General features: G+C 30.4%; 1 protein-coding gene across 1 annotated transcript; it reads right to left on the bottom strand.

The window, feature by feature from the left end:
* Positions 1 to 18,725: 18,725 nt before the first annotated feature.
* On the bottom strand, positions 18,726 to 20,435 carry LOC105112698 (probable esterase KAI2). Its single transcript, XM_011008477.1, has 2 exons — positions 19,947 to 20,435; positions 18,726 to 19,445 (listed from the first exon to the last, which is right to left on the bottom strand). The coding sequence occupies exons 1-2, from the start codon at positions 20,312 to 20,314 to the stop codon at positions 19,001 to 19,003; spliced, it is 813 nt and encodes a 270-aa protein (XP_011006779.1). The 5' UTR covers positions 20,315 to 20,435; the 3' UTR covers positions 18,726 to 19,000.
* Between the last annotated feature and the right edge of the window lie 1,178 nt (positions 20,436 to 21,613).

The following is a 21,613-nucleotide window of genomic DNA, read 5'->3' as shown; positions in this document are numbered from 1 at the left end:
TTTATTCCTACACGTGCATGAGAGTGTGGTCACGTACATCAAGTGGTAGACTTTGTAGGGTATCCTCATCATTTTCAGAAAATATGGCCGAAGAAGATAATCAATCACTTCATAATGAGAATAATGAGAATAACCGTGCTAGAACACTTAGAGACCACATGAATCCCACAAGAACAAGTGCACCATCATGCATAGTTTTTCCTCCTGATGCATCTCATTTTAATTTTAAACCAGGTATTATTCAACTTTTACCTTCTTTTCATGGTTTGGAATTGGAAAATCCATACTTGCATTTAAGGGAATTTGAGGAGGTGTGCAACACATATAATAATTTAAATTGTAGCATGAACACCATTAGATTAAAGCTTTTTCCTTTTTCATTAAAAGATAAAGCTAAAACATGGCTACAAAATTTAAGACCAGGATCCATTCGTGCTTGGGATGAAATGCAACAACAGTTTTTAAAGAAGTTTTTTCCATCTCATAGAACAAACTCTTTCAAGAGACAAATCACCACTTTCACTCAAAAACCAGGAGAAACATTTTACCAATGTTGGGATAGGTATCGAGACTTGCTTAGTACTTGCCCTCATCATGGTTTTGAAACATGGAGATTGGTTTCACATTTCTATGAAGGGTTAACACCTAAAGATAGGCAAATGGTTGAATTGATGTGCAATGGAACTTTTGAAGATAAAGACCCTGATGAAGCAATGGAGTACTTAGACTTGTTAGCTGAAAATGCTCAAAATTGGGACACTGCGGGTACATATGAGGCACCGAGTAAAACTCAACCTCATACATCTAGTGGAGGTATGTACAACCTTAGGGAAGATCATGACCTTCAAGCCAAGTTTGCATCTTTAGCTAGAAAAGTCGAGGCACTAGAATTGAAAAAGAGTGGTCAATTAAAATCTGTTGAAAACATTGTGTGTCAAATCTGTGAAACAAATGAACACTCAACCAGTAACTATCCAACTTTGCCTTCTTTTAAAGAATGTCTCCATGAACAAGCCCATGCTTTAAATAGTTTCCAAAGGGCCAACCACAACCCATACTCACAAACATACAACCCTGGTTGGAGAAATCACCCAAATTTTAGTTGGAACAGTGAGAACAACAATGCACAAACTTCACAACCACCATTTCAAGCACACCATAATTTCCAAAATTCTCATGGATATGCACCTCCTTATGCTCCACCTCCTAGAAGAAATCTTGAGGAAACATTGCATGCATTCATTGAAAAGCAAGAGACAATCAATACTCAACTTGCTCAAAACATGACAGATTTTAAAGATACTCTTGCAAAATTAACATCTGCTCTCAGTTTCCAAGAGAAAGGTAAGTTTCCATCTCAACCACAACAAAATCCCAAAGGGCAATACAATGCAAATGCAAGTAGTTCCGGAAGCCAACACATGGATCAAGTCAAATCAGTCACTACTCTACACAGTGCTAAGGTTATTGAAAAACCCTATCTTGAACCTTATGAGAAAGATGATGAGTCAATCTCTAAGGGTAAGGAAGGGGTTGAATCTGAAAATTACAAAGAAAAGACTGATTCTCCACCAGCACTTCCATTTCCTCAAGCCATGACCAAACAAAGGAAACTCAATCACAACTCTGAAATTTTTGAAACTTTCAAACAGGTAAGAATCAATATACCTTTGTTGGATGCTATTAAACAGGTTCCTTCCCATGCTAAATTTTTGAAAGATCTATGCACTGTGAAGAGGAAACTGAATGTGAAAAAGAGAGCCTTTTTAGCCGAACAAGTAAGTGCTATTCTTCATAACAATAATGCTTTGAAATATAAAGACCCTGGTTGTCCTACAATTTCTTGCTTTATTGGAGAACAAAGAATTGAAAGAGCCTTACTTGATCTTAATGCTAGTGTGAATTTACTTCCATATTCAGTTTTTCAGAGTCTCAATGTAGGTGAGTTAAAACCAACTTCTATAACTCTTTTACTTGCCGATAGATCTGTAAAAGTGCCTAGAGGAATAGTGGAAGATGTGTTAGTACAAGTCGATAAATTCATTTATCCTGTGGATTTTGTTGTCTTAGACACACAACCTTTTGAAGCATATAATTCATTTCTTGTTATTTTAGGACGTCCATTTCTTGCAACTTCTAACGCATTGATTAATTATACGAATGGACTGATGAAGCTATCATTTGGAAACATGACATTGGAGATGAATATTTTCAACATTTGCAAGCAACCTGGAGATGATAATGATTTACAAGAAGTAGATCATATTGATGAATTAGTTTATGATCAACTTGAATCTACTTTAAGTAAAAATGAGTTGGATGAATCTGAAGATTTGCAAATGATTTATTCTAAGAAAGAAATCACTGATGAAAAACGCACAAAAAATGTTGATGTGGATCTTTTGTCAAAAATGACAACAAATTCGACATCTAACATCACACTAATCGATGATTACTTTCCTAACGAATCCTTATTTTCTCTTAATTCAATGCCTTGGTGTGATAAAAATATCAATTTTCTTGCTTTAGGAGATTTGCCAGCTGATTGGAGTACCTAAGACAAAGAAAAGTTTTTGAACGACGTGAAGAATTTTTATTGTGATGACCCTAACTTATTCAAATATTGTCCTGATCAAATATTTCAAAGATTCATTCCCAACAATGAGAATGCGATTACAAAAATTTACCATGCTAGATGTGCAAGATTGAGATTGTTAATGAATCATGGAATTCCTGAAGATATTTGCTGGTCGATTGAAGCAAAGGTCCGATTATCAGGTGAGTCCTCTAACTCCTTCATTTCACACATGCCTAGAATAGGTAAAAGCACTTTTGCAAAGAAACGACGTGCAAAACGACTGAAAGTCTGTCATCAATATGCTAGATGGACTTGTAATACACAATGTCGTTCTTTAGGAATGCTATCTATAAACCATGAAGATAAAGTACAATTCATTAAGGATGGCCTGAGTAAGGACTCTTTAGATAATCTTCTATTGACTCTTGAGATGCATCCTAGTGGAGATGTGTATCATGTAATTCATGATTTATAGCCACTATTTCATAAAGAACATGATCGACTTAGTCTTGGGAATCTGACTAAAAAAGACCTTGTTTGCCAGTTTTTAAAAAAACTGGATGGGAACCTATCCCCAACCCATAGAGGGCGTTTAAGTCATTCTTGGATCATGAATTACACATGCTTTTTCAAAAGTAAATAAATAAATAAAGAGAGAGAGAGTGTGAGACTCCAACTGGCCTACATATAGGTGGTATGATTGCCTTTCTAATTTCTCATCTATAAAACCCTCTCTTCCTTCCTTTCATTTTTACTCAACCTATACATTCAACAAATACAGAAGTGTGTAGAAATGGCAAGTTCCTCAAGTCATCAAATAAAAAGTATTTGTGTTTTCGGTGGATCTAGTCTTGGGAAAGAAAATGAGTTTTTAGAATCAGCAAATCATCTTGGTCAAGTGCTAGCTGAGAGAAAGATTCATTTAGTGTATGGGGGAGGCAGTCTTGGGTTAATGGGAGGTGTGTCAATAGCTGTATTTTTAGGAGGTAGTCAAGTTTTGGGGGTCGTCCCCGAAGCTTTAGCACAAGGGGGCATCATTGGAAAAACAATTGGAGAGGAACTTTAGGTTTCCACAATGTCAGCTCGAATGAATGCAATGTTTAACCATGCTGATGCCTTCATTGCTTTACCAGGTGGTCTAGGTACATTGGAAGAGATCTTTCATATTTCCTCTTAGGCCCAACTGCATATTCACCATAAACCCATAGGTTTGTTAAATGTTAATGATTATTATGATAAGTTGTTGTCTTTTCTTAATCATGCTGTGGAACAGGAATTTCTAACATCTTATGCACGACAAATCATAATCTCTACTGCTACTGCTGAACAATTGATTAACCAACTACAATCTTTCATTCCTGTAATTGATCCTTTCATGAGTCATATAAATTGGTCAACTAAGGAAAGCCGTAAAAAGCTTAGATTGGATTTGAGCCTTCATTTGTGAATCTTTGTGTCTTTTGGTTTTATTATTGTGTTTTTTTGTTACTTCTATTTGTTTCAGTGTGTTTCAGGTTTGTCAATGTTTGTTATTTAAGGTGATATCTTCTATACTCTATCTTTCTACCTTTAAACATTGAGGACAATGTCTCGTTTTGGTTGGGGGGAGAGGGTAGTAGTTGATAAAAAAAAAATTCCATTTCATAAAGCATGTGCATAATTGTTGTTACTAGGATGATAGAGTAAAGGAGCTACTATGATGGCAGAGTAAGGAGAGTTAAAGTGACTCTTGAGACGCATCTTAGTAATCATTCTTAACAAGGTCTATTATAATACTTCTTGAAATATTCAGATTTACAAACTCTCGCATTGTTATCACTTAATTCTACTCATATATACTTATTTAACATGTATTCTTAAACCTTCATTTACACACACACACTTTAACATATGATTGTGGGTTGCATATTGGATTATTACATTATTTATGTTCTTTTGTTAAAGGTAACAACTAAGGAAAAGGGATTGTATATAATTAAAAAAAAAAGAAAAAAAAGAAAAAAAATGAAAATAATAAAAATGTAGATAAGTTTGGTTTCGTAGCCTCCCTAACCTAAGCAATTAAGCCCGAAAGGGTGTTTTAACACCTAATACCCTAAAGTTAACTGACTTGGGAGTTATTGGCCCAACGCTTGTTACATGGGTTATGGAGAAAAGCTTAAGGGAATCAAACATTGCACTATCTACATATCAATATCTGCGACCCGAGTTATTAAGCTCGTAGGGGTGTCTTAATGATTAGTACTTAAAAGTGAATTTTTATCAAGGTTTTATATCATCATTTTGCACTTGAAATATCAATAACTCCTTAACTAAAGCACGTTTTATAAAATATATCTAATAATATAAGATACCTTTAATTTATGGTAAATATTCATTTTAAATGCAGGTCTATCATATAAATGAAAGGATTGATTGATGAATTTAAGAACTGAAATTGAAAGGATAAAGAGATGGCCAAACTTAGAAAAGAGATGTTGGTGCAATCCAAACCGGAACACTGTTTGGTAATTGGGTCATATCTGGAGCTATAGATCTCAGATTTAAGTCTACTTTATATGGATGGAAAGGTAAGACATAGGCCTACAACTTTCATATGGAGCCCAAGATCTAAAAAGGCCATTTTTAAGTCTAAATTGTAGCAACAACAAAGAAGCCCGAATCTGTCCTCCAGCCCGAGCACTGTTCAGTATTTTGGCCATATCTGGAGTTGTAAAAGTTGAAATGAGTTGAAGTTTTTACACAAGAAAGCTCAGATAATTGCCTACAACTTTCATGTTTTCGAGTGGCTCCAATTTTGACGTTATCAATGATGTTTGGGGCAGACAAGAGAAGATAAGGATTGTCACCAAGTCAAGAGTTGGCCACCCACTCATCAATTAGTCATCAAATCAATAGTTCCCAATTTTGGCCTATAAAAGGAGGTATTTGTCATGCATTTAGGCATATTGGTGTCCAGATCAAGATCACATGCTCTTGCTTTCTCTCTTTGTATTTTTTGTAATGTTTATGCTTTGCTTTCATTAATATCAAGTTTATGCCTTTCCTTTCCTTTCCTTTACTTAGTTAACTTTTATCTTATTTATGTTCTTATTTTGTTTATTTATTTTTCTTTTTTTTATTATGTCCAGCTAAGTTTATTATGTCAAGGTGAAAAGGGCACACTAATGGTGTAAGAATAAGTATAGTGTAAACTTAATATGGACTTTAATGTTTAATACTAACATGTTTTGTATTTGTTATCTTGTATACTCTTTAATACTTTGCTTGTTAAATGACTAATCTTGATTTATGTTGTATAACACTTGGTACAACAAATGCTTGGCACTTTCATAGCTCATATTGTATGGTATAACCGACACCTGAGCTATGAAAGGCACTTGATTTGTTGTTAACATAAGTTATAATCATGAATGCTTGACGAGATTTACAAGTACTAGCATTAATCGAATAAGGTGACTAATGTAATCATGTTAACAATCTATAATCTGATTGGAACCTCCTTTGTGTGTGGTTTCCAATTGAATAATAAGAGTTTATACTATACTTGTTTGACATACCATTAGTGAAACCTCTAACCTTGACATTTGTTATTATTATTGTTTAATCCTTACATTAATTTTCCATCTCCAAGTTCTCATCATCATCTTCTTCTTCTTTTTCTTTTTCTTTAGTATTATTATTATTAGTAGTATTACTACTACTACTACTACTATTATTATTCTTGTTGTTGTTGTTGTTGTTGTTATTATTACCATTATTATTATTGTTGTTGTTATTGTTGTTGTTGTTGTATTATTGTTATTTATAATTTGTACAATTAACCTCCCTGAGTTATTTATTACTTTGACACTCCTGCACTTGGCAGAAGACATCAATCATTTTATCGTGTCATATATTATATTATTAGACATGTTATTATAAAACATGATCTAGTTAACGAGTTATTGGTACTTTTAGTATAAAATAATGATATAAAACTTTAATAAAAATGAACTTATAAGTACTAATCACAACCCTTAACTAGCTTATTGCTGGTCCCTAGTAATCAAAGCGTTAAAATAGAAAAAAAGTTTGCAAGTTCCACAAAGCAAGACATTTATCATTCAATTTTCATTAATCAATCCAGATAAACAAACTCTCATTAAATTTATATATTTGTTTCATATTGTTGAAATAAGATATTAATAAATATTTTTTTTAAGTGCTCAATGTATGAAAACATAAATGATGGGGCTTTTATTGGAAGAAAACAATATTTTATTTTAATGTTTTTCTAATATTAACTTTTTTGTGTTGAGATTATTATCTTCTTTTTTTAATATATAAATACATGTAATGGGTTTTCGGCTAATGACTCGAAAACTAGTTAGTCTTAGAGCATTAGATGTTGAGATACTCTTACGAGCTTAGTAACTTAAGTTGTAGATACTGATATGTAGGTTGTGCAATGTTTGATTCCCATAAATTTTTCTCCTTAACCTATGTAACAAGCATAAGGCCAATAGCTCCCAAGTTAGTTAACTTTAGGGTATTAGGTGTTAAAACACCATTTCGAGCTTAATTGATTAGGCTAGAAAGGCTACAAAACCAAATTTATCTATATTTTTATTATCATTAATATTATTAATTTTTTTTTACAAATTAAATACTATCCCCTTTCCTTAATTGTTACTTCTAATAAAAAAACATAAATAATATAATAATCTAATATGCAACCCACAATCATATGTTAAAGTGTGTGTATGAAAATAAAGGTTTAAGAATACTTGCTAAATGAGTATATGAGCATAATCAATTGATAATAATGTGAGAGTTTATAAACCTGAATATTTCAAGAAGTACTCTGATAAACTTTATTAAGAATGTTTACTAAGATGCACCTCAAGAGTCACTTTAACAAAAGAACTCCTTTACTCTGCCATCCTAGTAACAACAGTTTTGCAAATGATTTATAAAATAGAAAACACGGTTAGTTAATTTTTTTTTTAATATCAATTACTACCCTTTCTCCTTCACCAAAACGAGACATTATTCTCAATGTCTTAAGGCAGAAAAATAAAGTATAGAAGACATCACCTAAAACAACGAATACTAATAAGCTTGACACACACGTAAACAAATATAAGAAATACCATAACAAAATAATATGTTATTAATAAAACCAAAAGACATAAGGTTTCATAAACTAAGGCTCAAATCCAATCTAAGCTTTTTACAATTTTCCATAGTTAACCAATTTATGAGACTCATGGAGGAATCAATTATAGGGATAAAAGATTGCACTTGATCAATTAGTTGTTCAGCAGTAGAAACAAAGTTATGATTTGTCGTGCCAAAGATATTAGAAAATTCTATTCCATAACATGATCAAGAAAAGACAATAATTTATCATAAAAACCATTACCATTTAACAAACCTATGGGTATATGATGAATGTGAACTTGGGCCCAAGAGGAAATATAAAAGATCTTTTCTAATGTGCCCAGACCACTTGATAAGGTAATGAAGACATTAGCGTGTTTAAACATTGTTTTCATTCGATCAGTCATCATGGAAACCTTTGGTTCTTCTCCAATTGTTTTTCCAATGATGTCTTCTTTTACTAAAACTTTAGGAACGACCCCCAAAACTTGACTATCTCCTAAAAATACAGTTATTGACACACCCCACATTAACTCAAAGTTGCATCGCCCTACACCAAATGAATCTTTCTCTCGGCTATTACCAGGTTAAGATGATTTGCTGATTCTAAAAACTCTTTTTCTTTCCCAAGACTAGACCCCCTGAAATCACAAATATTTCTTATTTGATAACTTGAGGAACCTGTCATTTCTATACACTTCTATATATATTGAATTTATGGGTGGGGTAGAAATGAAGGGAAGGAAGAGAAGATTTTATAGATAAGAAATTAAAAATACAATCATAGCACTTATATATAGGTTAGCTAGAGTTTCTCTCTCTCTCTCTCTCTCTATATATATATATATATATATATATATATATATATATATGTATGTATGTATATATATGTATTTTGTTTTTTAAACATGTGTATGTATAAGTAGTTGTGATTGTGACTCATATCTTCCCTTGGTTTTACGTTCAAGAATGGCTTAAACGCCGTTTATAGGTCGAGGATAAGCTTCCCATCTAATTTTCTTAAAAACTAGCAAACATGGTCTTTCTTAATCAGATTCCCAAGACTATGTTAAGCATGTTCTTTATGAAAATGAGGTCATAAGTTATCAAAATGCACAATGCACATCCTTACTAGAATACATCTCAAAAATCAATAAAAGATTATCTAAAAATTTCTTATATTTTGAAATAAATCCTGACTTTTGAGAAGCTTTGCAGAACACATGTATGTCTTTGAACATGGTGGGCTAATAGAAATAAACAATAAATGACTCCTACATGCTTCAGAATGACAAAGTTTAATGACACTACTTACCTCATTATCTGAAATGCATCTTCTAAATATTTGATCAGAACAATATTTGAATAAGAAGTAAGGGTCATCTTAATAGAAGTTCTTCATTTCATTTAAAAACTTACTTTTTTCTTTGGTACTTTAATGAGCTGACAAATCTCCTGAAGCAAGAAAATTAATATTTTTAGTGAACTAAGGCATTGAACTAAGAGAAAGTAAAGATTCATCAGGAAAGTAATCATCGATTAGTGTGATGTCAGATGTCGAATCTATTGTCAATCTTGATAAATGATCCATATCAACATTTTCGATACCTTTCTTGTCCTTGATTTTTTCTTAAGAATAAATCATTTACAAATCTGCATATTTATCAAACTCTATTTTACTCACTGTAGATTCAAATTGATCATAAAGTAATTCTTCAATAATATCTGCTTTATGTGAATCATTATCATCTTTAGGTTGCTTGCAAATGTTGAAAATATTTATCTCCAATGCCATATTTTCAAATGATAGCTTCATCAATCCATTTCTATAATTAATCAATGCATAGAAGTTGCAAGAAATAGACATCCTAAAATAACAGGAAATGAATTACATGTTTCAACAGGTTGTGAATCCAAGATAATAAAATCCATAGGATAAATGAGTTTATCAACTTGTACTAGCACATCTTTAATTATTCCTCTAGGTACTTTTACAGATCTATCAGCAAATAAAAGAGTTACAAAAGTTGGTTTAACTCACCTAAATTGAGTTTTAAAAAAACTGAATATGAAAGTAAATTCACACTAGCCCCAAGATCAAGTAAAGCTCTTTCAATTTTATGTTCTCTAATAAAGAAAAAAAATTATAAGATAACTAGGGTCTTTATATTTTAAAGCATTATTGTTCTGAAGAATGACACTTACTTGTTCGACTAAAAAGACTTTTTTTTCACATTCAAATTTCTCTTCATAATAAACTTAGCTAAACATAATGAAGAAGAGAAACATAAATAAACAAGAGGAGAACATGATTATATAAATATAGTAAAAGAAATGAAAGACATAAATAAGATATTAATAGAAGCAAAACTTAAGCATTATAAAAATATAACAAAATGGAGCAAGAACATGATCTTGATCTGAAAACCAACATGCTTAAATGCATGACAAATGCCTTCTTTTATGGGCCAAAATTCAAAACTATTAATTTTATGACTAATTATTGAGTGGGTGATCACATTTTAACTTGGTGACAATCTTCATCTTCTTGTTTGAACAAAACATCATTGATAACATCATAATTTGAATAAATAGTCTTCTTGAAAATTCTGGAAAATTGTCTCAGTTTTCCAACAAAAAAAATCGATGCATTTGGACTTTTAGAACTCGAAATATGGGCTAAACACTGTTTGGGATGCAGGATAAATTCCAACTTCTTCGTTGTTGCTACAATTTGAACTTGAAAACGGTCTTTTTTTATTCTTGAACTCCATGAAAATTTTAGGTATATATCTTAACTTTTCATACATATAAACCAGACCTAGATCTAAGTTTTATAGCTCCAGTTATGATCCAATAATTGAATGGTGTTTCAATTTGGATTGAATCAATATCTCTTTTCTATGCCTAGCCCTCTCTTTGTCTTCGTAATTTTAGTAGTTAAACTCATCAATTAATCCCTTGATTTATGTGATAGGCCCACATTTAAGATGAACATTTACCATAAATTAAAGGTGTCTTATATTATTAGACATGTTATTATAAAACATGCTCTAGTTAATGAATTATTGATACTTTTAGTGCAAAATGATGATATAAAAGTTTGATAAAAATGCACTTTTAAGTATTAATCAGAGGTATTTTACCCCAACTCCCACTTCTCAAGCTTGTATTATGTATTAAAAAACATCTTAACTCAAAAGCTTTAGTTGTTAGGTGAACCTTTAAGAATAGTTTTATATATTTAAGTCTGTTTGTTTTGCTAAATATTTATCGGAAAATATTTTCCAAATTTTATAGTATTTGTTTTCAAAAAAAATTTCAATTTTTTTTTTCATATGTTTGTTTTTCATAAAATATTTAAAAAAAAACTAGTCATCAAAAAATATTTTATAGTCAACCTTCAAACTTAGTTCATTTGGTAGGCAATATTTTTATCTAATGAAATTTTATAAAATATTTTACAAATAATAATTTATTTATAATATCACCCTACTATTTCAATTATTATTTTTTGTTCAGTACATCTAAAACCACCTTATTACTATCTCCAATATCTTTATCATCTCACTATTATTATCTAACAACTGTTTTTTATCATCATCACCGTCATTATTTTTTTCATTATTATTATGACCGCTTCATCATGATTGTCATCTCATCACCACCATTAAAGATGGGAGGCATTTATGAGCTGGATGAAAAGGTTGGAAACGATGGAAAGTCTCTTTTCACAGCTGTCAATTCCAAAACTTCACTGCATCACAGTCGTTGGTTTAGAAACTTGATTTGGGCTTATAACCACCTGGTCATTGCCAAGACAAACCATAATTGTTAGATCCAGCCTCTATGAATCTCACCCGTAGATACAAAGACCAAAAAAGGGCTCATCTACATTTGATCATAGCCTAAACAAGCCATAACCGCTAGATCCAGTCTCCCAAAAATCTCAGTTGTTGGATTTCATATATGCATATCCATACCAGATCATAGCCCAACAAGTCAGAGCCATTGGATCAGTTAAAAGGCAGTTAGATCTGAACCATTGATAAGATCTAACGGATCTGGACCGTTGTATCCAAGGAATCTCATATACTTACCATGGATCCCGCAACACCAAATCCAAGCCCATGTCTTCTCTCTCTCTCCTCATCAATAGTGATTCCGGTTGCTATTTCTCCATAGTCCCGCCACCAACCACCTCAGGACCACCAAACAAAGGAGCGCCTCCTCTTGCTTGCAAAAACCTGACCACCAACCATCACCAAAGCCGCTATTATCAGCCTAAAAAAGCCAAAAAACCAAACGGCCAAGCTGAAGCTTTGTCACCGCCGATCTTCATCGGTGGTTGCCCGTGAGGTACATAACCATCAAAAGTGGATAGATGAGATCGATACGTCCAAGGTGGGATGTTCAATGCACCATCTCACTGAAATTACTGCGCAGCCACCGGTACTGAGGCACGCGCACCGAGTTAACAGTGCAGTGCAAGTGTGCAACCATGAGCAGTTTGTTCAACCAATTCTTCTCTTTCAAAATCTCGTGTTTGATTCATTCATCCGTTTTGACAGATTAATTCCAGATCTTTTGTTTTATCATATGTTACACCCATAAGCGATTCATGTTTTATCTATCCTTTTGAAAATATTGTTTTTAGAATATATATGCACCAAGAGAACTTGCATTTAACCATATTTATTAACATAATGAAAAGCTCTTGTCAAGGTAATAACTTCATTGTGATTTCTAGATGAAATTACTTCACCCCTACTGTTAGTGGTACCAAGAAGAGTGTTTTAGTAAACATCGTTTAACTAGATGAATGATTTGGTTAAAAAATAAAAAGATTGGTGGTTAAGCCACCACTCTAAAAATTAAATCTACCGCTAATTTTTCATTGTATCACATGTAAAGTCAATGCACTGGTAGACTATTAGATAGTTGACCAAGTTATAAAGCTTCTGTGAATAAATAGACTTATGTTTCAAGAAAAAATAAAAAACAAATATTAAGTATTATCGATTTTATAGGTACATTGGCTATTTAAAAATGAATTGCAACCATATAAGATTATTGTTTCATGAAAAGTGTTGTTTTTAACTAGTCAATCCATAAATAATTTGTTTTTATTAATTAATTTCAAAACTAGTATTTTCTAATCTAATCCATCTACGAAAGCTTTAGTTTTTACTAATTTTTTTTAAAATTCTATGTTTAGTCTATCCATAAAATGTTCATTTTGATAAAAGTTTTTTTTTTTTATGAGTTCACTTATTAATGATTATTTTGATAAAAGTTTTTTTTTATGAGTTCACTTATTAATGATTCATTTTTAATTGATCATATTTCAAATATTCTGTTTAACTAATCCATTCATGAGATGTTAATTCCAACTAGTTAATTTCAAAATTTGTGTTTTTTATTTTTATCTGTTTACTTATAAACAGTTTATTTCAACCAATTATTTTAAAAATGTTATATTTAACTAATCCAACCATAAACATTTTGTTTTAACTAGTTAATTTAAGAACTTATATTTCTTGATTCATTTAAATATGAGTGGTTTATTTTTTATTGATCTTTTTTAAAATATTATGTTTAATTGATCCTCTCGTAAATGACTCATTTTGATTAATTAATTCTAAAAACATGTTTCTCTAATCAGTTCACTCGTGAGTTGTATGTTTGTAACCCATCTTTTTAAAGCTTGGGTTTTCTAAAGATTCTCTCTTTGATAGCTCATTACCGATTAAACATTTGAAAACAAATTTTCTATATTGTATTTTTATATATGCATTTTTCTTAATTGAAATCTATTTACTTACATGTGTTATTTAATTGTATTTATTACTAAGTCATAAAACCATCATCTTCTCAATGAAAAGGTTCTTATGAATGTATTTTATTTTACTTTTTTATTTATTTATTTTACTTCACTTCTTTTTTTATATGCATTATAACTATAGATTTTTCTTATGATTAATGTGTGCATTGTAGTTTGCCTCAGCCTGCTGATAAAATATCGTTGATTGAGTTAATCTTCTCTCCATGTAACTAACCCCTTACCTAGATTCTGGTAAATCATTTATTAGTTTTATTGGATTGTTAATGATGTAATAATATTTGCAAGTGAACAAAATCACAACAAGTAGTAAAGTTATTAGAAGAAACGAGCGTTGAACCCACAATAACTAATTATGCTTTTGAGTATTAAAATTTATCAAATTAATTCCTATTTAGAAATCAAACTAAAAATTTATAGAATTGACCACATAAATTAAACTAAAATGTTTATCAAAAGTAAATTAAAAGTAATAGAGAATAAACCTTAAGGTTGTAGAGATAATAAAAATAAATCTAAAGCTTTTAATTTCATATAGTTAATCCTACATAATTTATTGTTCCTTGTTATGAAATTTCAAATCCTTATGTTGATGATTAAAAAATCTTTTAATTATTCAATGTTTTCTCTCTTACAACATTAAAAATATTTTCACCTAATAATTCAACATATCTTTATATAAATTAAATTATTTGAAGATTCATTAAGTTTTTTGGATTTTTCTACTATATTAGCAATCACGGTAAAGTATTTCTATCTTTCACTCAACTAATGGTGTCTAACCCTGAAAACGTTTTATCATAAATCATCTCTTATTTTCATTATGATTCAATAGATCAAACAATATTTGGCCAGAAAAATGTAAGAATTAAGACAAATGATAAACACTTAACATGAAAGAAATTGAAAATAAAATAACTTGGAATTTGAATTGTGTAATCAAAAGTAGATTGCATCAAAACCCAAGAAAAATAACTTTAGTTCATACTGAATCCGAAATAAACCGTACTTTTATTAGAATACAAAAAGAAAAATTAAGTAGAAGAATATTTTTTTTACTGGGAATAGTTTGACAAAAAACTCCATGACAACATTTGGTTTCTTCTGGTTCTCTCTTCCTATCCTTCTTTGGTTTTAATGGTAAAAAAAAAAATCCCTTCTTTTTTATCAACTTTCATCATGGTTTTTACCTTTAATCTCCTTCTTTTTCTATGGTAAAAAATATCCCTTTATTTCTTTCTTGATTTTCTTTTCAAAACTAGTATATCATGACTCGTTACTTTGAGCTCTATTTTTGCTATTATAATGATTTTTCTATGAGAAATTCATTACCATTAAAGTTGAAGAAATTCGTTTTAGCTTTCTTCTCACACCAAGATTTTGGATATATATAGAGAAAGTTATTTCTAATTTACCAAGATATGTTCCTTAAATTTTTGGTATGAAAATTTGCTATTCTTACAATAAAAACTTTCACTTTTCTCCTTCTCTTCTTTCTTGAAATATGTACATAACCTCTTTAAAGTAAATTTCTTCATTTAATTGTTCTAAATGGGCTTTCACGAATTTAATTCTACCTATATATAAATAATTAAAAAAATTAAAATAGAAATATTCAATTAATCCTAGGTGGTGACTCATTTACTTAATTATATGATGTGTGATCATTATTTTTATCATTTGATGAGGGTGTCTATCATAAACACCACCCTCTTGCGCATATAGAGGGGTTTTCATGGAGTTAAGAGGTTGTGTTCACTAACAACATCTTTACTTTAAAAAACATTATCTAGTATTGGAATTTGATACCTAACTCTATACAAGCATGGATAAATTTATGTAAGCTATTTATTAAGAAGTTATTCTTCAGCTATGAGAGGGTGATGATGTTTGAGTTGAGGAAAGAACATCAAAGCTCTGTAAAGGTTTACTGAAGTACATTTAATGGTTTTTGTAAAAAGATTCCTAGACATTAAAGAAGATTTTAATAATAAAAAAATTATTAAGTTGTGTAAGACCTAAGTGATCATGACCATAATAGTTGTAATTTTAATGATAACAAAAAACTTAGTTTTACTAATATTGTGCTTAGGTGTTGTGATGTTAATAAATATTATTCAAGCACATAATGAGCAAGTTTGTCAATTTAATGAAAATGGATTAATTCAAACTTTGTGACATTAAATAATGGTCTTAAAAATTATTTATGCTTGGAGTTTAATTATACAAAATTTATGAAGTAAAGAAGTAAAAAGTAGCTGAATAAAAGTAAAAATTATTTAATAGAGCCTTGAGATTAGTTGACCTATCATTCTTTCTATAAAAATTAGCAAAATAAAATGGAATTGGTTGAATAGACACATAATTAGCTAAATTGAGTCCCATAACTGGTCTACATGAATTTTGACAAAATCTAGCACATTTTGGTAAGATTTTATGCAATAGTTACTTCTGTTTTAAGAAGGACTCTTTCCTAACAAATAGCTCTTTAATAAGAAAAAATTATTTCTAGTAGTTAATGTTTACTTAGATTAATTAGTTACAATAATTTCTTTTTTGGTATTGAGTGAAAATTTTTAATGAATATTTTCAATGAAATGAATATTATCTACGATAACTAATTCCTTTAATGAATTCTCTACAGCTAGTTTCTTTCTTGAACAAACTCTCTACAATGACTACTTTTATATAGAGAAAGTCATATTAAAAAAAAAGTGAAGACTATCTACAATGGCTAAATCATTATAGAAAGGATCCTTTCTAACAAAGAATTCCTTATTTATATGAATATTCTTTAAAGGATAGTTTTCCTTTACACCTATAAATATACTTAGTGAACCATATTTTATAAGGTTTGTAATGAGTGTGTAAGAGAAGAGTGTGAAGCCTATGCAAGATAAAAGAGCAAAAAATATATAAAAAAAAGAAAAATAAAAAAAACTTGTATAATTTAAACAAAGCTAAACTTGAAAATACTGTTCATTTTATTATCTGAGCTTAAGTTATATTATTTCCTCTTTGGTGAAGTGTTAAGTGTTATTATTTATAAAAGATGAAAAAAGAGATGTAAGGTACATTTTAGTTAGAGAGCGTTTGGCATTATAACAAGTGGTTGTAAAAGATTGTACCTTAATCTTTAAAAAGATTATTAGTTGATTCCAAAATAAAATTATTGTTTAATCTTTGTATGCCCTGAACTCTTACTTTATTATCATATACTTCTATCTTACAAATTCATCATTTATATATATATATATATATTTCTTATCAAGTTATCTTAAGTTTTTATTTCTCAATAAGTTCTCATCAAAGTTTGTCTCTTGGTTCTTTAGTGTATTTAAAGCATATATATAAAATATAAGACACAAAGAAAACTTGCATTTAATTATATTTTCTAACTTAGGCCATGTTTGTTTCCCCGAAAATAGTTTCTGGGAAATCACTTTCCAAACTTTTTTGTGTTTGTTTGCTATGAGGAAAGTTGGTAAACGAAAAACACTTTCCAGTAAATGGAAAATTCTTTCTGGTCAACGGAAAACACTTTTTGGTCAATGAAAAATATTTTTCAGTCAAATTGTAAGATTTATTCCTTATTATTTTAATAAACTTGAGAAAAATAAAATATTAATAAATTATTTTCCAGTTCATTTTCTATAACATTGCCAAACATCGGAAAATAATTTACTTTTCAGGAATTTATTTTCCCTGGAATTCACTTTCCCCGGAATTTATTTTCCAAAAATAAACAACTCTTACAAACAAACGGAGCCTTAAAAGAAAACACTTGTCAAATTAAAACATCGAAAAGTAATTTACTTTTTAGGAATTCACTTTCCCCGGAATTCATTTTCCAAAAGAAAACAACTCTTACAAACAAACAAAGCCTTAAAAGAAAACACTTGTCAAATTAATAACTCCACTGTCATTTCTAGAAGAAATTACTTCAAACCTAGTGTTAGAGGTACCAAGAGGAGTCTTTTAGTAAACATCATTTAACTAAATGAGCAACCTGATAAAAGAATAAGAAGTGTGGTTGTTAAACTAACACTCTTAAGATTGATTTTTTCATTAATTCTTGATTTTTCATTTTTATATATATTTTCTTATCAAGTCATCTCAAGTTTTTATTTCTCCATAAGTTCTCATCAAGGTTTGTTCACCCCCTCTAAACTTGACTCTTGGTTCTTTACTGTATTTAAGGCATATATATAAAATATAAGACACAAACTAACTTACTTATATTTGCTAACTTAATGAAAACACTTGTCAAATTAATAACTTCACCGTTATTTCTAGAAGAAATTACTTCAAACCTAGTGTTAGAGCTACTAAGGGGAGTCTTTTAGTAAATATTATTTAACTAGATGAACAACTTGATAAAAAAATAAGAAGTGTCTAACACTCTTAAAATTGATTTTTCCATTAAATCTTGATTGTATTATGTATAAAGTTATGCATTATTGGATTATTGGATGGTTGATCAAGTCATTGAGCTCATGTGGGTGAATAAACTCATGTTTCAATGAAAAAACTAAATAAGAAAGAGAAGGATCCTTTACCAAATATTAGAATCAATTTAACAACCAAGTATATGGTACTGCTTATGCCCTAGCTAAGATGAGGAAAATGAGTTTGGAATGCAAGTCTATTAAATTGTTGTTAGCAATGACATGTCGTATGTGGAAAAGGTAGACAATATTGATATCTTCATCGTATAATCTTTACTAAAGACTCCATATTTTTGCAATTTTATCAATCTCTTGAGCTTTAATACGGAAGCCACCTAGCAATTGTAATGCCCATATTTTCCAGGAACAATATGACTCGTGTTTTACTACCATCTGGTAGAAAAAAATGGTTAAAAAGAAAGATAACGGTGTGCGCTTCATCATTGCTAATTGTTATATAGAGAAGACCAACCATAAGCGTCCACTTTGTGTGGAGAACATGGTGAATGATTGCTACATTCGCATAAGCTTCATTGATAATGGTTTGTCTTTGAACATCATGCCTCTTACCATTATATGAGTTCTATGCTTCGATCAGAGATGAACTATAACATCAATAACTATCAAGGCTTTTGAGAGCACATCTTTTCAAATTCAAGGCCTTGTAATGGTGGATTTCCAAAAAGGACTAATATGATGGTAATACATGTCAAGGGTTAAACAGTTTTTTATTCTTATAATTTATTTTAACTTAAATAGAATATAGAAACATTCATTCCATCTTTTATACCATTACCAAAAACAACTTCTTCATCTCTTGTTTCGTCTTATCCCCTCTACCCTAGCTATTTTCATCTCTTCTAACCCGAAACAATAATCACCTTATAATCTTCCTACAACCATTCACCAACTTCCTAATTAACAGTCTAACATAAAAAAAGCAAACCCATTTAGCAGGGAGAGAAGAGGTTTACAATACAGAAGTAATCATGAAGCAATATTGTAACGAATGTGCTTTAAAAGCACAGGGATCACAATATCCGGAGAGCTCAACTGAGGCAGATGACCATCCGATGACATGACTTCAACAATTGATTCACCACCAAGATTTTGGTGCAAATATTCAGCAGCAACCACAGGCACTGCCAAGTCCTTCATGCTCTGCAGAATGTGGCAGGGCACTGTGACCATATGCAGGATTGACCTCATGTCACTTTGGAAGATGGTTTGTGCCACGCTAAGGGCAATGTCTGGCCTCATATTGAAGAGGGTGCGGCTGAATTCCTGCACCGCTACAGAATCCATGTCTCCACCCACGGCTAGTGGGGCAAAACCTGAACACCATGCTTTATAATTGTTTTGCATCGCTTCAAATAATTGGTCTAAATCTTCTTGCTCAAATCCTCCATAGTAATCAACATCATTCAAATACCTGATGAGAAGAAAATTGACAGGCCAAAATTTCACAATCGATTTCGTTTTTTTTGCAGTGTGATTGTGGTACAGAAACAGATACCTAATTTGCAAAGAGGAAAGTGCTGGCGAAAAGCCCACAAATCCAACCACGAAAAATATAATATAAAATCATCATAAACAACTCCTCTTTCAACTACCTAAACTAATAATTTATTAATTTTAAAATTAACTGATACTTGGTAAAATATAAAGAATGAAAAACAAGAGAGCGATCCATAGCAAGTTAGCAACGAATATTAAAGAAGTAAAACTGGGCAGTATAATCCATAAATGAACGGATGCATAACAATCAAACACCGCTACAATAGCAGGTAAAGTGATTTAACGAAATTAAATCTAGGCAGACTACTTTAGATAGGCGCGTCTTCTTTTTTTGTGATTAAAATTAAAAGTAGTAGCAATTACGAAGAAACAAAAAAAAAATGATCAATGATTAAAAAGTCTTCGAGGAACATACCTTGGAGAAGCAGAAAGCATGACAATTTTTGAAAAGAGATCAGGGCGACTGATAGAGGCAATAGCACCAATAATGCAAGAAACAGAGTGAGCGACAAGAATACAAGACTCAACTTTTAACTCCTCTAAAATGGCAAGCAAATCATAAGCATAACCTTCAAGAGATGAGTACCGATTGAAGTCAAAGTAATCTGGGTTTGTAGTTCCAGCACCCATGTTATCATACAGAATAACTTTGTACTCATCAACGATGTGTGGAATCAAGTGCTTCCATACAGACTGATCCGTCCCAAACCCATGAGCCAAAACTATCACTCGCTCTCCTGACCCCAAGATCTTCACGTTATGAGCTTCTTCTACAATACCCATTTTCTTTTTCCTTTTTTCTTCAACTAGAGCTGCTGCTTTCTTTTTACTCTTTAATTGGGTTGGCTTGTGTCTGATGGCGTGGAAGTAGAGTGCTCTCTTTCATACATTTAAAGATTAAAGACTTGTTTACTGGGCTTCCAGATATTTAATGAGTTATAAAATTAATCATAGTTCATGCAAGTTAGCCGAATATTTATATTAATAAAAAAAAAAGAAAAAAGAAGGAGGACAGGAACGAGATGCATGTGAGGATAATTTTATGGTAAGATTATTGGGTTGTTCTAGGGTTGTGGTGCATTTTTAGTTTTTACAATAAATATATTTTTATATTAATAAAATTATTTTTTTTAAATGATTGTAAAAACGTTAAATACGCCACCTTGTGCACTTTATTTGATGTATTCGAAAAATATATTTTATAACAACTTGTTTTAAGATTTAAATTTAAAAAATAAAAACAATTAATAATTTTCTTAACTCGGGATCAATTCCTAGGTGGTGCTGGTGACACGTATTGCATTCCCATATCGGATGTCACCTCTTAATTATGCAGTGATGAAGTTGGGATGCAGAGGGTTCTCTGGTGCTAGCTGATGTGACCTTACGTGGTTTTACCGTTTATTTTTTTAAAAATTGATATTTTTTAGTTTTAAATTATTAATTTTTTTGTGTTTTTAAATTATTTTAATATATTAATATTAAAAATAAATTTAAAAAAAATAATAAAAAAATAATTTTAATATATTTTTAATAACAGTATATACTTTTTTTTTTTATAGCACTGAAGGCAATTAACTGTATTCAAGCCGGCAAGATAAATAAACTATCTGCAAAGCAATCTCTACAGGATATAAATATTTTTTATTTTTTTCAATGTCACATGGCCACATCCAGTTGCCCAGCAACTCCTAGAGAAAACGTATCTTCGTAATTATTTATTTGGTGATAAATAATTAATCATTTAATAATGGAGACGAGCACTCGAGCAGCTCCCTTCTCCGGCTCTCAGCGTATTTTTAATTAAAAAAAAGGTATAATTATGTTTTTATCCATAATTAAGTAAATTAATCAAATAATTGAATTAATTAAAAACCAATATAAAATTAATAAAACAAACGAAATGAGTTATTCAAATAACTTGTATATTTAAGTTTCCTGCAATGAAATTTATTTAATTATTTGTAATTACCCATTATTTTATAGACTTCTCACATGATAAAGTCATGATTTATAGTATTATCTAATTTTATTACTTGATTTTATAATATATTTAATTATTTTAACACTAAATATTCATTT

This window comes from Populus euphratica, unplaced genomic scaffold (genome assembly GCF_000495115.2).
Source record: "Populus euphratica unplaced genomic scaffold, PopEup_1.0 scaffold517.1, whole genome shotgun sequence".
Lineage (NCBI taxonomy): Eukaryota > Viridiplantae > Streptophyta > Magnoliopsida > Malpighiales > Salicaceae > Populus > Populus euphratica.
Note: the sequence above shows the minus strand (reverse complement) of the source record. Positions and strands in the feature narration are given on the sequence as shown.

What these genes read in the sequence shown, in the direction of transcription:
- LOC105112698 (XM_011008477.1), bottom strand. Translation starts at nt 20,314, where the DNA reads ATGGGTATTGTAGAAGAAGCTCATAACGTGAAGATCTTGGGGTCAGGA. An exon ending in ATGCTTTCTGCTTCTCCAAG is followed by an intron (nt 19,446 to 19,946) that starts GTATGTTCCTCG and finishes TCTTCTCATCAG; the next exon opens with GTATTTGAATGATGTTGATT.